The sequence below is a fragment of the Alternaria rosae genome (genome assembly GCF_020736505.1).
Source record: "Alternaria rosae strain MPI-PUGE-AT-0040 chromosome Unknown BKA58scaffold_4, whole genome shotgun sequence".
NCBI lineage: Eukaryota > Fungi > Ascomycota > Dothideomycetes > Pleosporales > Pleosporaceae > Alternaria > Alternaria rosae.
Genome location: NW_025763573.1, coordinates 3,265,413 through 3,278,090, shown reverse-complemented (window position 1 = coordinate 3,278,090; position 12,678 = coordinate 3,265,413). Strand labels below are relative to the sequence as shown.

Below are 12,678 nucleotides of genomic sequence, written 5' to 3'. Positions count from 1 at the left end.
CTTGATCAACCCTCCTGTTCCTCCCCTCCTGGATCACAGACCCATCCACACGAGCACGCACCATCTTCCATGACAGAATCTACCATCCTGAAGACATTCCACCGCCACCTACGAAAACGAGCCAGCACGCAATTTCTCTGGTGACAGTACTGCTTCCAAGGCATCGACAACAAGTGTCGACGAAAGTGTGATGCGCGTGGAAGAGAAGATCGCTCGCGCTTACCACAAAGACCTTTCTTGGCGTAAAGTACTTGTCAGCCTTGAGCCCGACGCTCACAACAACATGATAGTACGTCGTAGGTTGCTAATAGGCTTACGATGGCCTGTCGTCAAGCATCTTTGCGATACGCATTTCGCAGACACGTTACTCGGCGAATACGCGGGATGAAGAGGAGCCCGCCCTTGACCGTGGCGCAAGCCGTGAATAAGCCCTTACGAAGACGTGAACATGGTCAAGGGACAGGAGCGATTACAGCCGCCTATTGAGCGCACTGATGTGGATGAGGGAAGTCGCCGACGAACTACTCCGCTCAAGCCGCCTAGTCTGAGGATACCCAAGAGATCGAACACGACCCGACTCGACCCGTAGTGTGGGGTCTGGCGATTGGGACAGTATTTACTTGGGGAGACTAGCGACGAGGAGGATGAAGTGGACGATCGTAACGCTGTCCAGAAATTCTTCCAGCCTAACATGCCCAGAAGTCCTCGAAGTCCTTCCGGAGGCCCACCCAAGACACCGGACGGCAGAGGCACAAGCGATGCAGACATCTCCGACTTTCTCCATGGATCCAGCACAGTTTGAGGTTCACCGAGGTCTTGGTGCAAGTCCAAGCAGCAAGTCGGCTAAGTCGGCCAAGTCAGCTACATTGACCCCGCGAACCGGACTCAATGGAGTCGACTGACGACCCATCCAAGGCTTCTGAGGAAGCAAGACCAGTAACCCCTGCTGGTAGGATCAGCGGAGTTGGGTTGAGGAGTTCCATCGATATTCCTGCGTCGCCAGAGGCCGGGCGAGCAAGAAGTGAGAGCACTGTCACTGAGCAGGTCGCGAGACTTAGCACCCCAAGAGCGACAAACATACAACGGGCTCGTAGCATGGAGTTCGTCGGTGTTCAGACAAGCGATGGCAGGCCTTAGACGCAGGAGTTCGAAGTTGCAATGTCGAGACAATATCCGCGTTTCTAGCGTGTAGCACCCGTTCAAAAAAATTCCCTCGTCTACACTTCGACTTCTTTTGAAGGTCAGTCAAGCGCTTTCGGTCTCGGGTGCAGTGGGTGTTACGTGACGTTGGGTTTGAGATCAATGCACAGAGACGGATGCTACACGAGCGAAGTCATGGATCGTAGCACAATCGCGTACACAAAGATACCCCAGATCTTATTACATGGTTTGTAGGAGCAAAGGTCTTCTTTTTCTCGTAGCATGGTTTAACTCTATTAACTCTATAATTCTCTTTGCCGGGGTCGTTCTTTCCGTCGCTACATGCTCTATCCCAAGTCTGCGTATTCTCAACAGACGTCACCGTACGTAGTAAACATATCGGAAGCCACTGATTCTCTCATTTCCTTCTTCACTCGCTGATCTCGAGTTTCTCCTCGCTCACGTCACATTTATGCCGCGCCTTCCTCATTCACTGCCGCTATTGTGCGGCAACACGCTCCGTTTGTTGGTGGACAAGCTCCAAGCTCGGTTTGTTGTGGTCGAGTCACCACTTGAGCGGATCACCAACATTCCACAACCACAACCCGATTGCGATTTCCCAATGCACCGATAGTTGTCGCGTTTCTTCTTTGGTCTAGGTCGGTGGTTTTGTTCTGGGTTGATTGCCTCGACACACTCGACTCCGGCATCTGCACCAACGCCAACCGGCACTACCCTACAGTGCACGACAAGATACCTCTTTTGGGATAATGGTCGTTCCTGATTCCGCCAACCCCGCTTGGAGCATGCGCCCTGCCGCCGTGATGGTTGGCGGTCAGAGACGCCGCAACACGCGCCGTTCCAACGCACCGCGCTCCAACACTACGCCCAATCTCGGTCTTGACTCACTCGCCGGGAGGGAGAATGCGAGTGGTATCACCGCAGCACAGCATACGGATCAAGTTGAACATTCTCATGTTTCACCTTCTTCTGCGCCTTCAAGTCCTATGGCCAACTCCTACGCACACAACGGTGGCTCTCCAGGCGATCGTCATCGCCCTCTCCCATCGCGCCCATCTGATGGCTTTTCGAGTATTCCGGCCGCCCATTCGCCTACACCCACAACAGGAAGCGCATCGACAACAGTCACGGAGGCCAAGAAGAGGCATGGCAAATTCGGTTTCAAGTCAAAGGATCAAGACCGCCCGAGCAGCTCCCATGAGCCTACTCTCCAGCTGTCGCCTCTACCCGCCGTTGACACCTAGCAAAGCTGCACAACTGCTGGGCGTGGACCCTGGACCTAGCCTTGGTAGACCCCGGAGTACCTCTGTAGGCCGTCCAGCTCAAAACGATGGCGGCTACGATAGCCTACCGATACGCCCGGTATCGACAAGGCGAGGATCTATGTCGGCAGTAACCACTCAGAAGAGCGCATCGAATAGGCAGACGAGATTCACTGAAGAGGGCCTTGACATGGAGCTATCAAAGCCCAAGGGCTTCTGGAATAACACTAACCGGAAAGCTCAGCGAATGTTAGGCTTACTTCCATCTGCTCCATCCAATGCTAGCCGTGAAGCTGATATGGGGCGCATCGCAGCTGTTTCTCTAGCGCGACGTCCAGAAGAACATACTGATACATACCGTAGTAGCGACGGCCGAACGCCATGGTCAGTTCCGTTCGCTCCCACCAGTTCCGCCCGTTGTTCCCGAAGCTCCGAGAAGACGTATGCGCAAGAAGCTCCCTAAGGAGCTCGATAGGATGGCACCCATTACGGAGACCTCACACGATGAGCTGCGCACTTCCTACAAAACCGGCGAACGTGATCCTGAGCTGAACGCTACCTCCGAGTACGCAAAAGCTCCCCCCAAGGCACCGCTATCTCGGTCACGTAATGAGTCACTGCTCACAACAGATATCAGGTACGAGTTGGAAGAGGACGACCTCTCGCTCATAGACGAGGTCATTGATGAGGCAGCTCAAGACGAACAAGAAGACTTCATAGCCCATCCTGGTAACGAGATTGATGTCAAAAATGGCGCAACTCTGCAATCTACAGTGTTCCGCCTCCGCGGCCCACTGCAAATGGTTGAAGACCGTTTGCTTGACGAAGCAGAGGCGCGACTAGCAGTTAGCAAGGCTGTGCAAAACCAAAACGACGTTGATAGACTCACTCTCGACACCACATACGCTACCCTGAAGGTGTCTAACGAAGCCATGAAAGCAGATTTCGCAGCCGCACAACGTTGGAACGCCGCCCCAGAAGAGTGTGAGCGTTGCGGTGGTGCGGATAGCCAGGTTGACAGCGACGACGACGATGACTTGATCTCTATCTGCAGTAGCATTGACTTGGACGAAGAGCCCACCGTACATGTCGCAACGTCCGTACCATTCATGCGTGTCACACCCGGTATGGTGAAGCTTGTCGACATTCTGCCTAGGAAGAAGAAACCAGCTGTACCGCCTGCACCACCTGCACCACCTGCACGAGTCGCGCCGGTTGCACCGCCCAACCCGCTGCCCATGCTGGCGTTATCTAGTCAGCTTAAGGCGCCCTTCAGGCCTACGTACTACTTTCAACATGACGAGAAGATCAGTCCATTTAACGAACGCAGTGAGCATGTGGAGGTGCGTAAGTATCTCTCACCTACTGCAAATGCAACTAACGAAGTCCAGCCTACCGTAATGTGTGGCCCCCTTTCCGCTAGCGAGTTCAACCGCCTCGACAAGGACAAGAAATTGAAGCTGCCCCGCGACGAGTCACGTCTTCTTGTCCAAGACTGGATGTCTGACTACGACCACACCAAACAACGCCCTTTATCCGAACGTCTCGACTTCGATGTACTTGCCGATCAGCAAATTCCTCCTGCCCCGTTCCCCAAAGAAGACCACGCTACACCTCCTCATCCGCCCAGGTCCTCGTCAAGAGAGCACTACTGCCTCCATAACGGCCATATCTTCCACCCCATCAACCTCAAGACTGTACCCGACGAGGTCGCCATCAACAGCTTGGAAGTCCGACCTTACCTGCATACCTCTGTTGGTTACAAACAGCATGTCTCTGTTCCTGTTTTCTGTGACCGGTGCGACGAAGATGTCAAAGAAGAGCTCTGGGAGTGCGACATTAGTGTCTGCCGTATGGGAGTCTGTAAGCAGTGTGCAGAGGATATGGAACATGAGTGGCAAGAGCGTGTTGCTGATGCTTGGACTCACTAAGGGTCGCACATTCACGGTATTTGCGATAAGCGACGACGTGCATATGAAAAGATTGGACAGGAATGTAAGGTTATCAAGGGGTGCGTAAAAGTAATGAGGAGATGAGAAGATAATGTAAACACTCGACGATCACCGTAGATATAATATGATGGAGTAATGACTCTATGATCGATGCGCCAACTTTTCCTTGCCCAGAATCATAGTTGGCCTGAGCTTTGCACTTTTGTATACTTCTGACCCCAAATCCGCTCACAAAACCTTTCATGTCGCCCCAGAAGATATCCACCAGAAGACAGAGAAATCTATCCGTTCAGTCCTGAAACTCCTTTGCCTCACCCAAAACCTTCGTCTCATCATCTTTCTCCTCCTTGATAATCACACAGTCCTCATGGCCCTTCTCTTTTCTAGCCGCAGCATTTGCTCCTTCCCGAACCACTGGCCTGAAGACTTCCTTCCTCTTCGCAGCCTCACTCCTGCCTCCACGTTCACTTCCACCACTCACGACCACCGGCGTCGAACTAGCAAAATACGCCCCTACAACCCCCAGCTGCCCCGGACCCGCCTGCAGTCCATGAATGAACTCATTCCTCAGATCCCTATGCTCATTAAACAGCCTATCCCACGCGTCCTTGAGACCCTTCGAGGCATTCGCATGGTACCCCGGTAGCGAGCGCATGATAATAGAGTTGGGGTTCTGCTGATGAGAAGGGGGTTGCGACCAGTAGGATGTTAGGATGTGGAGGAGGAGGTTGCGGAGGGGGGAGGGTGTTAGGATCGTCGTTATGGGAGAGAATGAGGGTGTGGTCTCCCGCCATACGTGGTCGATGAGCGTGGGTGTGAGGGCGAAGTAACAGCCTATACCGGAGTAGATGTGTTGGATAGTGTGGTTCATGAAGGAGAGGGCGCCGAGGCGTTGGGCGAGGAGCCAGGCTTGGATCGAGGGCGGGATGGTTTGCGGAGAGGTTATGTTGTGTGGAATAGGAGGGGGTGGCATGGTCGTTGGGACTGGGCTTTGAAGGTGGGTGAGCGGGTGGCCTGGTATGGAAGTAGATTGTACGTATGTTTGGAGCGGAGTCTTAGAGGGTAGTTGCTGAGGTGTTACGGGAGGTGCTGGAACGGGAGTTGTCAGTTTTGTGACTGCTGTTCGTGGATAGCGATGAGAGTTACTTGAAATCGGCCTCGCGTCGATGTTGGGTGGGTATGAGTCCTTGTAGATGAACTTGAGGAAGAGGCCAAAAATGGCAGGCTCCACATCCGGTAGCGTGATGATATTTCCCTTGTTCATTGTGTTATTCTTCGTAGTTTCTTCCTTAGAAGGCTCTCTATCTTCCTCTTTTATCAGCACCTTATCGTCTCTCGCATTCTTATCGTCCTGCAAAGTGGAGAGTTTGCGCTTCTTGCTAGCTGCGTGGTCTTTTGACTCTGTGGCGTTCATACGAGCGATTTGATCGCGGAAGTAAATGGAATGAACGCAGAGTAAAGCAGCAGGAAGGGTGTAGGTCCGAGATGATGGGTGTTGGCCCACGACGACTGTGACGGAGTTGCCCTGGATCCTTATTGATGTTAGACGAGCCGCTTCAGGCTGCGACATCAGCTGCTTACATCTCGAGGAACATGTCAGAGTAGGTGAACTTCTGCTGAGGTGCCATTGGTGGAGGTGGTCTAACGTGCGCTGGCTGTAGAGTGGTTGGCTGTTGCACGGTGACGCCCATTCTGGCTTTTTGAGTCGCTTATGAACGAATTATGCTAGAAGGGATTGACTTTTAAGGTACAAGCAGGTTGATGGAGGATGGAAGAAGCTTCTCCCACGATAGATGACTTATATACATGACGGAATTGCAAGAAGCTACCCGATAAGGGTGGCGATCAAACGTGGCTGTGGAGAGTGAGAGACAACTTCGCCTGGATCAGGGTGAGACCGGTCAGGTAAGACGATATTGCGGCATATCTATGTCATAGGGCAGGTACCACAATGAGTTGTTGGTGGACAAATAGTGCTGTTGTCTCGGGCTCATGGGAGGGAGAGAAAGTTTAAGGGTCATCTCCATACACTGTGGATCCAGAAATACTTTGCGACAAGACACATGCCATAGCTACATTCAACTGCACAGTGAACGCGTTGTGGGGTGTATTATGTCGTTATTTAATTCGTTATAAAGTAAGCGATCCGCCTTTAGGGTACACTACCTGGGTATCAACACTGACTGCGACAATCGCCCTGACAACCTGAGTTGTTTCGGCTCTTGCTGCCTTCCGAGTACAACGTGGCATCGTCCAGGATGTCGTCCAACTCCACATCATCTTTCCCTGTCCTGCGGAAACCAACCTTGGCCGGGCATGTCACGACCGAAGAATGTTTGTCGCTATTCGCCATCGAGCTACTCTCCTCCATCTTTGTGAATCCGCCACGGTTGCTCGAACTGTACGTCCTCTTGCTGTCCGTCCACCTATCCACATCCTGGCAACGTGTAGCTGCATCGCCGAAGAGGTTCTTATGTTGTAGAAGATTGACAAGGCGGTTGAGGACAGAGAACTCAATCTTGAGCTTGATGCTGTAAATTGCCGTCTTGTATGTGGTTTGGATTTCGTAGTGGCCGGAGAATTGAACTGCGATAAGCGTGATGTCGAACGCCAGGACTGCGACATTGACGATGATCAAGTGGATAAAAAGCTTTCGTAGAGATCCCCGTCGTCGACCACAATCTCCATCGAGCATCTTTACTGTTCGATAGATGTAGATGACAGATATGGCCATTTCTACAGGCGTACAAAGTCAGTTTATGTCTCGCATGCGGCTTGGATAGAAACACTTACCCTGGACTGATATAGCAACAATCTGGACCTTGTCATAGATCTCGAATCCCGGGAGAAACTTCGCGGAGTCTTTGGAGTTCGCTCCCATGGCGAAGGTGAATAGAGGGACACCGAGAGCGATCGCGGTGAAGATGATCATATAGAGCACCCATCTGATCTTCCTGGCGTCCGCGACAACAAGATGCAGGCGTGAATACAGTACAAGAGACTGTCCCGGGCACATGGTGACCCAGCCCACACCGATGATGGCGCTCGAGAGCAAGTCAAGCTTCGTGACCTGGAAGAACTTGAGGATGAACCCGATGGCGTGAGGGGCGATTCCTCCTGTTGCAATGAGCATACTCCAGAAGTATAGCCCACGGCGTTGTTTGAAGACAGCGAAGATAAGGAAGAGAATCTCAACCATGTTGTACATTCCAATGGCGAGGAATGCAGACATGGTCATAAGGATAGGAAGACTGGCCTGGACACCGCCAGTGACGCCGGACTCGGAGTCTTTGTCTGACATGGTGAAGGTAGTCAGGTGTCTCTCCGTCGCCTTTGTAAGTAATGAGATGAATGAGGGTGAGGTAAAGAGCGCATTCGTTAAGATAGCGAACTGAACTGGAGAATCCGATATCCACGTGGAATCCTGGGGTATTTCAATCAAAGAGAGTGTTGGTGGCCTTGCTGATTGACGCAGAGGCTGCAAGATGCTGATCAGCGAACATGTTGCAACTATAATTCAGTGTGGTTGCAGTAGTGGCAGTCGGTTCACCATGAGGAGAACGCAAACAGTAGAAGGCGTTGCGGACACTACCCCAGAGACTGACTCGGTGCATGGATGCCTGACGGGTTCGTGGCGTTTTTGGTACACTTGGCCATGTCATGAACCATACAGCTGAAGACAGGGTCAAGACGGGGGCGCGGATTTGCAAGCCCAAATGCTAGTCCCTAGTGATCGTTGATTGGGCCCGGGGGACCTAGTGGCGCATGACATGATCGTGGATTTCCACAACGGGGCGCCGGATCTGCTTCCCCATCATCGATAACATCGGATCAGCATAATTTAGCGAAAAAGCAACCAGTCGGAATCCAACGACCAGCCCCTCGTGCGTTTAAACTTACCTTGCTGCCCAGTTGGGTTGCACCTGTACCTGAGTGGTTTCTTCGCTTTCGCGTCAAATCGGCGACTCAACCGAAGCGAAACTCTGTCGGTCGCCCCCATCATGGAAATAAACCCTGGGTAGATTATCGTCCATCTCCGTGCCGTTCTGCGATATTTCCAGAAGGGATCAACAGGTATAAGGCGTCCATGTCAAGAGCTTCTGGTCGTTTCTTGCATATGCAGCGCATGAGAAGGTTTTCACTCACATTCTTACGCTGAACAGCGAACCACTCGTTCTCTTTGCTACAACCACCTTGCCACGGTATTCGCCGAGAGCATGAGGTCCGTGGACGGCTGAGCATGCTGCACCGGTCCCGTGCGCCCTAATATCGCCAACGCCCTTGGCCCTGGTGTTGCGGCATCTTGGGCTTGCGCCATCCCATAACCGCAATGGGAATCGTTGATAGCGATGGAATTTGGTTCACACAGCCCCTGCATGGACGCGAAACGCAGTATCGCAGCACCAAGAATATGCGGCTCTTTGTCGGCGCTTTTGCCTTCCAAGACGGACTATAATCGCTTCGCTCTTGTAGCCCGAACCTATCACTCGATGTCAGCTAAGCTACATGTGTAGGCCTTCCGTGATTAGTGCAAGCTGTCAACACTTTAAACCCGAATAGTAAGGTACGATTGTGGGAACAAGGGATTAGTGAATGGATTCACGGACTATGCTACGTGGCTGCCCGTGTCAGAGATAACTTGAAGTTGCTCAGGAAGAGTCGTGAACCGCGTCATCGACGATGGCCGTAACTCTATAACCGAATGCAACCCAACAAACCGCTGGAAAGCCTATCTAGTCCCAGCAACCCGGAAACAAAGGTGGCAAGATACAGCAATCGTCATTCTATAGACGGTATCGCTAAAGATGTCCGTTTAGACCTTGGGCTCAGTGTGAACATTCTCGACATGACCGTGGTCGTGGCCGAGACGTCCAACTTTGAGGTTACCGGCCTCGATGTCGCGGGTGACACGGTCGAGACGCGACTCAACCTTGCCAGCCTTCCAGGCAGGAAGACCAGAGTCGAACACGTCGTCCATCTCTTCAAGGGTCTTGCCCTTGGTTTCCGGGGCAGTCAGGAACATGTGAATGAAGGCAACGGCGTTGAAGGTACCAAAGATCATGTACATCTTCCAGTTAATCGACCACAGAAGAGGGGGAACGGCAAAAGCGAGGATGCAGTTCCAGCTCCAATTGGCGGCGGTAGCGAGAGACACGGCCTTCGCGCGAACCTTGGCAGGAAAGATCTACAGAGGTAGACGAAGTCAGCGTACGTTTCACATGGATTCCCCACAGTCGGAACTTACCTCGGACGGATACGTCCATGACGTTGGGCCCCACGTGGTCGCGAACGTGGCCACAAAGAGGTATGAGCAAGCGACAATGCCCTTGGAAACGGCGCTGTGCTCGCGAGGTACCACCCAGGAGATGTCTTTATCGGTAGTGTCTGGGTTAGGAATACCGTAGGAAGCCTGCAGAGCACCTGTAGTATACAGCCAGACAGCCATCATGAAGGATCCGCAAAGTAAAGCTGGGCGACGACCAAACTTGTCGAGATAGAGGATAGCTGGTAGGGTCATGGCAACGTTGATGATGTACTGAATTGATGCAGTGAGGAGCTCGTCGGCGATACCCGCTCCACGCATGATGAAGACGATGTAATACATCATGATGTTCATACCGCAAAGTTGAGACCACATCTGGATGGACATACCAAGGATAACACGCTTGACGATGCGGGGCTTGGCCAGAGCGGCGAAGCTAGTCTCAGCAATCTCACGCTCGAACGCAAGCGCCTCTTCGATCTCCTTGTATTCGGCAAGAACCTTGGGGTGGTTGACGTTGCCGGCGCCGTGGAGGTTGGCAAGAACATGGAGGGCCTCCTCCCAGCGGTCCTTGGAGGCGAGCCATCGAGGGGAACGAGGGAAGAAGAAGAATCCGATGAAGAGGATAGCGCCGGGAACAGCTTGTACACCCCATGGGATCCTGAAGGCCGCAGTGCTCTGGTTCGGGTTGTTGACGCCTCCATCGACGAAGGAACAGCCGTACTGGATGAAGTACTGGATCAAAATACCCCAGGTAATGGCCTGGCTGGAGTCAGTCTGAGTTCCATACATGTATCGAGAAGTGACATACCCATTGTTGCAAGGACACCACTCTACCGCGGATTTCTTTGGGCGCAATTTCGGCCTGGTAAACTGGGACGATGGCGGAGCAGATACCAATGGCGTACCCACCGATAAGACGACCAACACAGAGGAGAGCAACGCCGTTGGAGGCGGCCTGCAGAATTGCGCCAATGATCCAAATGAGAGCAGCAATCTGGACAGCGTTCCTACGCGAGAGGCGATCGGCGAGGAAGGAGGAAGACAGAGCACCGACGAGAGAGCCCGCCGGCATCGACGCAGTGATACCACCTTGGCGAGTGCCGCTGGGGTTGCCAAAGTAATTCTTGTACGCGGGAGTACCCAGCGCACCCGACATCGACGAGATATCGAAACCGAAGAGGATACCACCAAGCGCGGCAAAGCCGCAAATGGCGTAGACGTTGTAGATTTGTGGGAACTGTAGCGCCATTGTTAGCGAGTGCACTCCAGAGCAATTGGGAGAACGAGGACATACCTTCATCTTGCCAAGTCGCTGTGACGAGTATGGGTTGATAAAGTTATGGGGCGATGTGAGAGAGAGAGGACAGTCAAGAGCTGGGAAGCTGCAGATTTATGGTCCCAAGAGCGCGGAGAGAGCGAGTGATCCTAATGGAGGCAGTCTGTGCGGCAAGTCTTGGGATTTAGTATTCACTACAGCACTCTTTACCGCCCGATTGTAGCCTTGCTGACAGCAGAAGTGGTTGGTTACATGTGAGAGCATTGTGACCCCGCAAACCGGTGTTGAACCAGGGCGTATGCAGATCTTACAGGAAACCGGCAACACATCCTGGGGTAGTGCATGCATGGGTGGCCTCCATAATGGTTGTGCATAACGGCGTCCAATAAGAGCAAACACCACGCCGTGTTTGTTCCCAGTGCAATGGCACCTGCCAATACTACTCCGGCCCCGTGGTGTTGCACTGGCAAGGCGTCCAAGTACTAAAGGCCAATAACGTTGTGGAATGGAAACCGCCCTGATGTGTGTGGCACTCCGCAGGTGTAGAGACAAGGACATGAGCAGGTACTGGTTATCATCTCGGACCATAATTGAATATGGAAAATCATCCGCAGATGATGACCTTCGTGTTCGAACCGCATTCAAGGATCAGGTACTCGGTTCCGCTACGTTCGAACGCTCAACTTTCCACGTGTTGCTGGACATCAACTGTAAAGATAGACCGAAGCGTGAATCCTGCGCTGGCCTCAAGCCTGGGCGGAGGCGCGGCATCGCACGATCTTCTCACGAGCACAATGAAGGTGAAATCTTGGGGACATACTTGTCGGCCAATTTTTGACATTAGTAATACGTACACAGCAAGCGAAAATGCTTTTCCAACCCTCGAATACAAAGTGATGCATAGAACGCGCTGGAAGTGCAGTGGTTTTCGAGATGAGATGGCAAGAGAGGCCAGGAGGTTGCGATCGCGACGTAAGAGGCGGGAGGCGCCAAGCATGCAGCGGCGCCGCCAACTGTCGACCCCAGTTTTCGGCTGGCTTTACTCCGCGTCCTGGGAAAAACCAACACCAGCGAACAACTCGACTAGACCATGGGAGTGGCGTTTCTCTGTAAAGACTGCCTAAACAGACGAGCGCATCGAGTGCTGTTTTGAGCAACACAGCCGGCGATGTCAGTTAAGGACAGTTCCGAGGCCTCTCTGCTGACGGGCGTGCGCAGCATTGTGGCTTGGTTTCGAAATCGGCGAAGCCAAGATGAGATCCAAGGAGAGCAATTCCATCAAGATGCGGGGCTCGTTAAGGATTACTGCATCTTCAAGGTGCCTTAGGTATACCCATGACCACCGCGCGGATGAGCCTGAGCACAACCAGCAATTCCGTCCGTACAAGATGGTAAGAAGCGGCCACAACTTTCTCATTTCTTCTACAGCTTCCGCCTTTGCAAGACGTACGACGCGCCATTGCATCACAAGCATGCTCCTTTTGGCGGCAATTCGCGTCGATGAGATCTTAGCAGCTCTTGTGTAATTCGGGGCGTTCTCCAGATGATACTGATTCCTAACGCCGGGCCGTGTATCTTCGCTTTCCGGTATGGCATCCACTGCCGAGCCCACGCTTCAAGAGTGCATAAGGGGAGTAAGAGTTGGGAAAAAAACACGACTGCTGGCTAAGTATACCGAGTATAGCGACGGCCGCATACGAATGTTGTCTTGACAGCCTGACTGGATCTAAGGTAGGTCTCGGAGCTTCGCTTTTGACCGTC

The 12,678-nt window shown here is 52.7% G+C and overlaps 5 protein-coding genes across 5 annotated transcripts; 2 read left to right on the top strand and 3 right to left on the bottom strand.

The window, feature by feature from the left end:
- Positions 1–1,910: 1,910 nt before the first annotated feature.
- BKA58DRAFT_401507 (uncharacterized protein) lies at positions 1,911–2,405 on the top strand (the record flags this gene model as incomplete). The annotated part of the gene is made up of 1 exon (XM_046171666.1): positions 1,911–2,405. The coding sequence occupies one exon, from the start codon at positions 1,911–1,913 to the stop codon at positions 2,403–2,405; it is 495 nt and encodes a 164-aa protein (XP_046026986.1).
- A 461-nt stretch (positions 2,406–2,866) lies between these two features.
- Positions 2,867–4,354, top strand: BKA58DRAFT_439471 (uncharacterized protein; the record flags this gene model as incomplete). The annotated part of the gene is made up of 2 exons (XM_046173691.1): positions 2,867–3,766; positions 3,815–4,354. The coding sequence occupies 2 exons, from the start codon at positions 2,867–2,869 to the stop codon at positions 4,352–4,354; spliced, it is 1,440 nt and encodes a 479-aa protein (XP_046026985.1).
- A 310-nt stretch (positions 4,355–4,664) lies between these two features.
- On the bottom strand, positions 4,665–6,066 carry BKA58DRAFT_457068 (uncharacterized protein; the record flags this gene model as incomplete). The annotated part of the gene is made up of 2 exons (XM_046174620.1): positions 4,665–5,907; positions 5,957–6,066. 2 exons carry the CDS (start codon positions 6,064–6,066, stop codon positions 4,665–4,667), a joined length of 1,353 nt encoding a protein of 450 aa, XP_046026984.1.
- A 411-nt stretch (positions 6,067–6,477) lies between these two features.
- On the bottom strand, positions 6,478–7,768 carry BKA58DRAFT_166680 (uncharacterized protein). Its single transcript, XM_046165091.1, has 2 exons — positions 7,169–7,768; positions 6,478–7,111 (listed from the first exon to the last, which is right to left on the bottom strand). The coding sequence occupies exons 1-2, from the start codon at positions 7,674–7,676 to the stop codon at positions 6,549–6,551; spliced, it is 1,071 nt and encodes a 356-aa protein (XP_046026983.1). The 5' UTR covers positions 7,677–7,768; the 3' UTR covers positions 6,478–6,548.
- A 1,420-nt stretch (positions 7,769–9,188) lies between these two features.
- Positions 9,189–10,890, bottom strand: BKA58DRAFT_313871 (high affinity glucose transporter; the record flags this gene model as incomplete). The annotated part of the gene is made up of 3 exons (XM_046167447.1): positions 9,189–9,560; positions 9,621–10,400; positions 10,450–10,890. The coding sequence occupies 3 exons, from the start codon at positions 10,888–10,890 to the stop codon at positions 9,189–9,191; spliced, it is 1,593 nt and encodes a 530-aa protein (XP_046026982.1).
- Between the last annotated feature and the right edge of the window lie 1,788 nt (positions 10,891–12,678).